Source organism: Haplochromis burtoni, unplaced genomic scaffold (genome assembly GCF_018398535.1).
Source record: "Haplochromis burtoni strain Fernald_Lab_line unplaced genomic scaffold, NCSU_Asbu1 Contig_293, whole genome shotgun sequence".
Lineage (NCBI taxonomy): Eukaryota > Metazoa > Chordata > Actinopteri > Cichliformes > Cichlidae > Haplochromis > Haplochromis burtoni.
In genome coordinates this window covers 775,218-777,526 of record NW_024582654.1, presented here as the reverse complement: position 1 = coordinate 777,526, position 2,309 = coordinate 775,218, and the positions used below count along the sequence as shown (strand labels likewise).

Below are 2,309 nucleotides of genomic sequence, written 5' to 3'. Positions count from 1 at the left end.
AGCTAGTATCCAGACAATTCCAAACCGAAAGCCATTGGAAAAACACACCCAATTTAATTCTACATTTCCCAACACAAAGTAGTGATTAGAAACTCTTAAATTCCTAATAATTATAATATTTTAGTAAATGTGGAAAGTGTGCTATCGAACAATACAGTTTCTTTCAGTTTGATCACACATATATCCAATCTGAAGCTGTGCCCCATATGTAGGTGGAATTTAGCTAGTGTACAAGGAAAATCAGTGATTTCCATTCAAATTACAGTTCAAAGACCATTTATCTTTGTTCAGTGATATATGCCGAATTCCATAGTAGATTGTGTATTTTTGCAATATGGCTTAAGTTATATGCTACAAAATACACATGACCCTACAGCAGGTGGTATATATTGAAACACCAGTGTTTTCAATGATCTTTGGAATGATGTCTTGGCGATGATACTGGATGCTTAGGGTCTTGAGTTAGCAGACACTGTTGCAGCGCAAATGAACTTACTACCAAGGCTGACATTAATTTTTGAACCAGAAACTTACCGAGAAGAGCATTGAGTAGATATTTAAGGTAAATTTGATGAAGTAGTAGAAGTAGTTGGTTTTCCTTAGTTCACTGTAGGAAGGCATGGTTGCTTGCGATAATAAAGCTAGCTTAAAAAAAAGCTAACTAGCTATCTCTCGTTTAGTTCGAGCGATATAAAAAAAATAATGAAAAATAAAATATTCTTGAAGAAATACAAAACAAAAACTTTTAGGAGACCTAGTTGTGTTTTAATAACGTAGCACCTCTCATTTCTCATATATTATTGTAGCTCACCACCGAAACAAAACCACTTCCGTGCGGCCGGCCAGTCCACGCTTTGTTTTGACTACATTCTTAAAGGGGCAGTGCACACAACCTCATTTAGTTCAACTCAGCAGCCAGCTACTGTACACCTGTAACAGCATTTGTTGCTTAGTTCAAGTTCTTGCACTTATTTATAGATATGTATTTTTGTAGCGTTTATGGGAAAAACATAGCAATGCAAAGCAAGACAGTCTGTATTTTAATTTAAAGGTGCTCATGGCTCCCTGAGGTAGCATAATGCCCTCAAAATGCTGACAAAAGTCTGTCTGAAAGAGTAGGATTCTAAAAAAATAAGAATAAAATAAAATAACCACCCTCAAAAAACAACTAAATAAATAAATGCGTGAAAAATGTTTGTAAATGAATTGGTTTTGGATTAAAAAATTAATAAATAAAATTAGAATATAGGCAGTAGGGACTGTTACAAGCAGTGCGCAATCAATGTGCAGTTTATTAGTTACACCATTTCAGCTGGCAGTTAACACAAATATCTAATCAGCCAGTCATGTGGCAGCAACTCAGGACATTTAGACATGTAGTCATAGTCATGACGACTTGTTGAAGTTGTGGAATGCAGATAAAAGGTGGTTTATGGGCCTTTTTGCTGCTAATAATGTCCATTGAGTGGACTTTTAACATCCAAAGAGGGTGGCAAATGGGTTGATATGAGTATTTCAGAGACTTGATCTGCTGGGATTTTCCCACACAACCATCTCTGGGGTTTACAGTGAACGGTTAAAAAAGCCAAAATATTCGATGAGCAGCAGTTTTAAGGGCAAAAATGCCTTGTTGATTTCAGAGGTCAGAGAAGAATGGGAAGACTGTTTCAAGCTGATAGAACCACTTATTATTTGATCCAAATTTGTTGTTGCTCTATAAGAGCATCTCTGACAGCACGTCAAACTTTGAAGCAGGTGGGTCTCAGCCGCAGAAGACCACACTGGCTAAACTCCTTTCAGCTAAAAACAGGAAACTCAGGCTACAGTTCTCACCAGAACTGGAAATAGAACATTGGAAAAAAAATTCCTCATCTGCTAAGTCTCATTTTCTGGTGTAACATTTGGATGGTAGAGTCAGAAATTGGTAAATTGGGGTAAACAACATGAGAGCTGCTTCTAATGATGGTGGTACAATGATGAGGTATTTTTCTTGTCACACTCAGGGCCTCTTAGTACTAAAAGAGCATTATTTAAACACCAAAGCCTGTCTGAGTCTTGTTTCTTAACCATGTCCATTCCTTTATGGCTACAGTGTACTTATCTTCTGATGGTGCTTCTAGCAAGATAATGCACCAGGTCACACATTATCAAACCCTCTCAAACTGGCTTCTTGAACATGACAATGAGTTAATTGTTCTCAAATGGTCTCCACAGTGATCAGATCCCAAACTAATTGAGCATCTTTGCGATATGATAAAATGGAAGATCTGCATCATGGATATTTAACCAATAGCAGCAGCTGCTTAATG

General features: G+C 37.0%; 1 protein-coding gene across 1 annotated transcript; it reads right to left on the bottom strand.

Annotated features, from left to right (window-relative positions):
* Window positions 1–534: 534 nt before the first annotated feature.
* Window positions 535–876, bottom strand: LOC106633606 (tetraspanin-15-like; the record flags this gene model as incomplete). Its single annotated transcript, XM_042227967.1, is given in 1 exon segment — window positions 535–876. A coding segment is annotated over 1 exon segment (87 nt), but the record flags the coding sequence as incomplete, so codon positions are not given.
* Window positions 877–2,309: the final 1,433 nt, after the last annotated feature.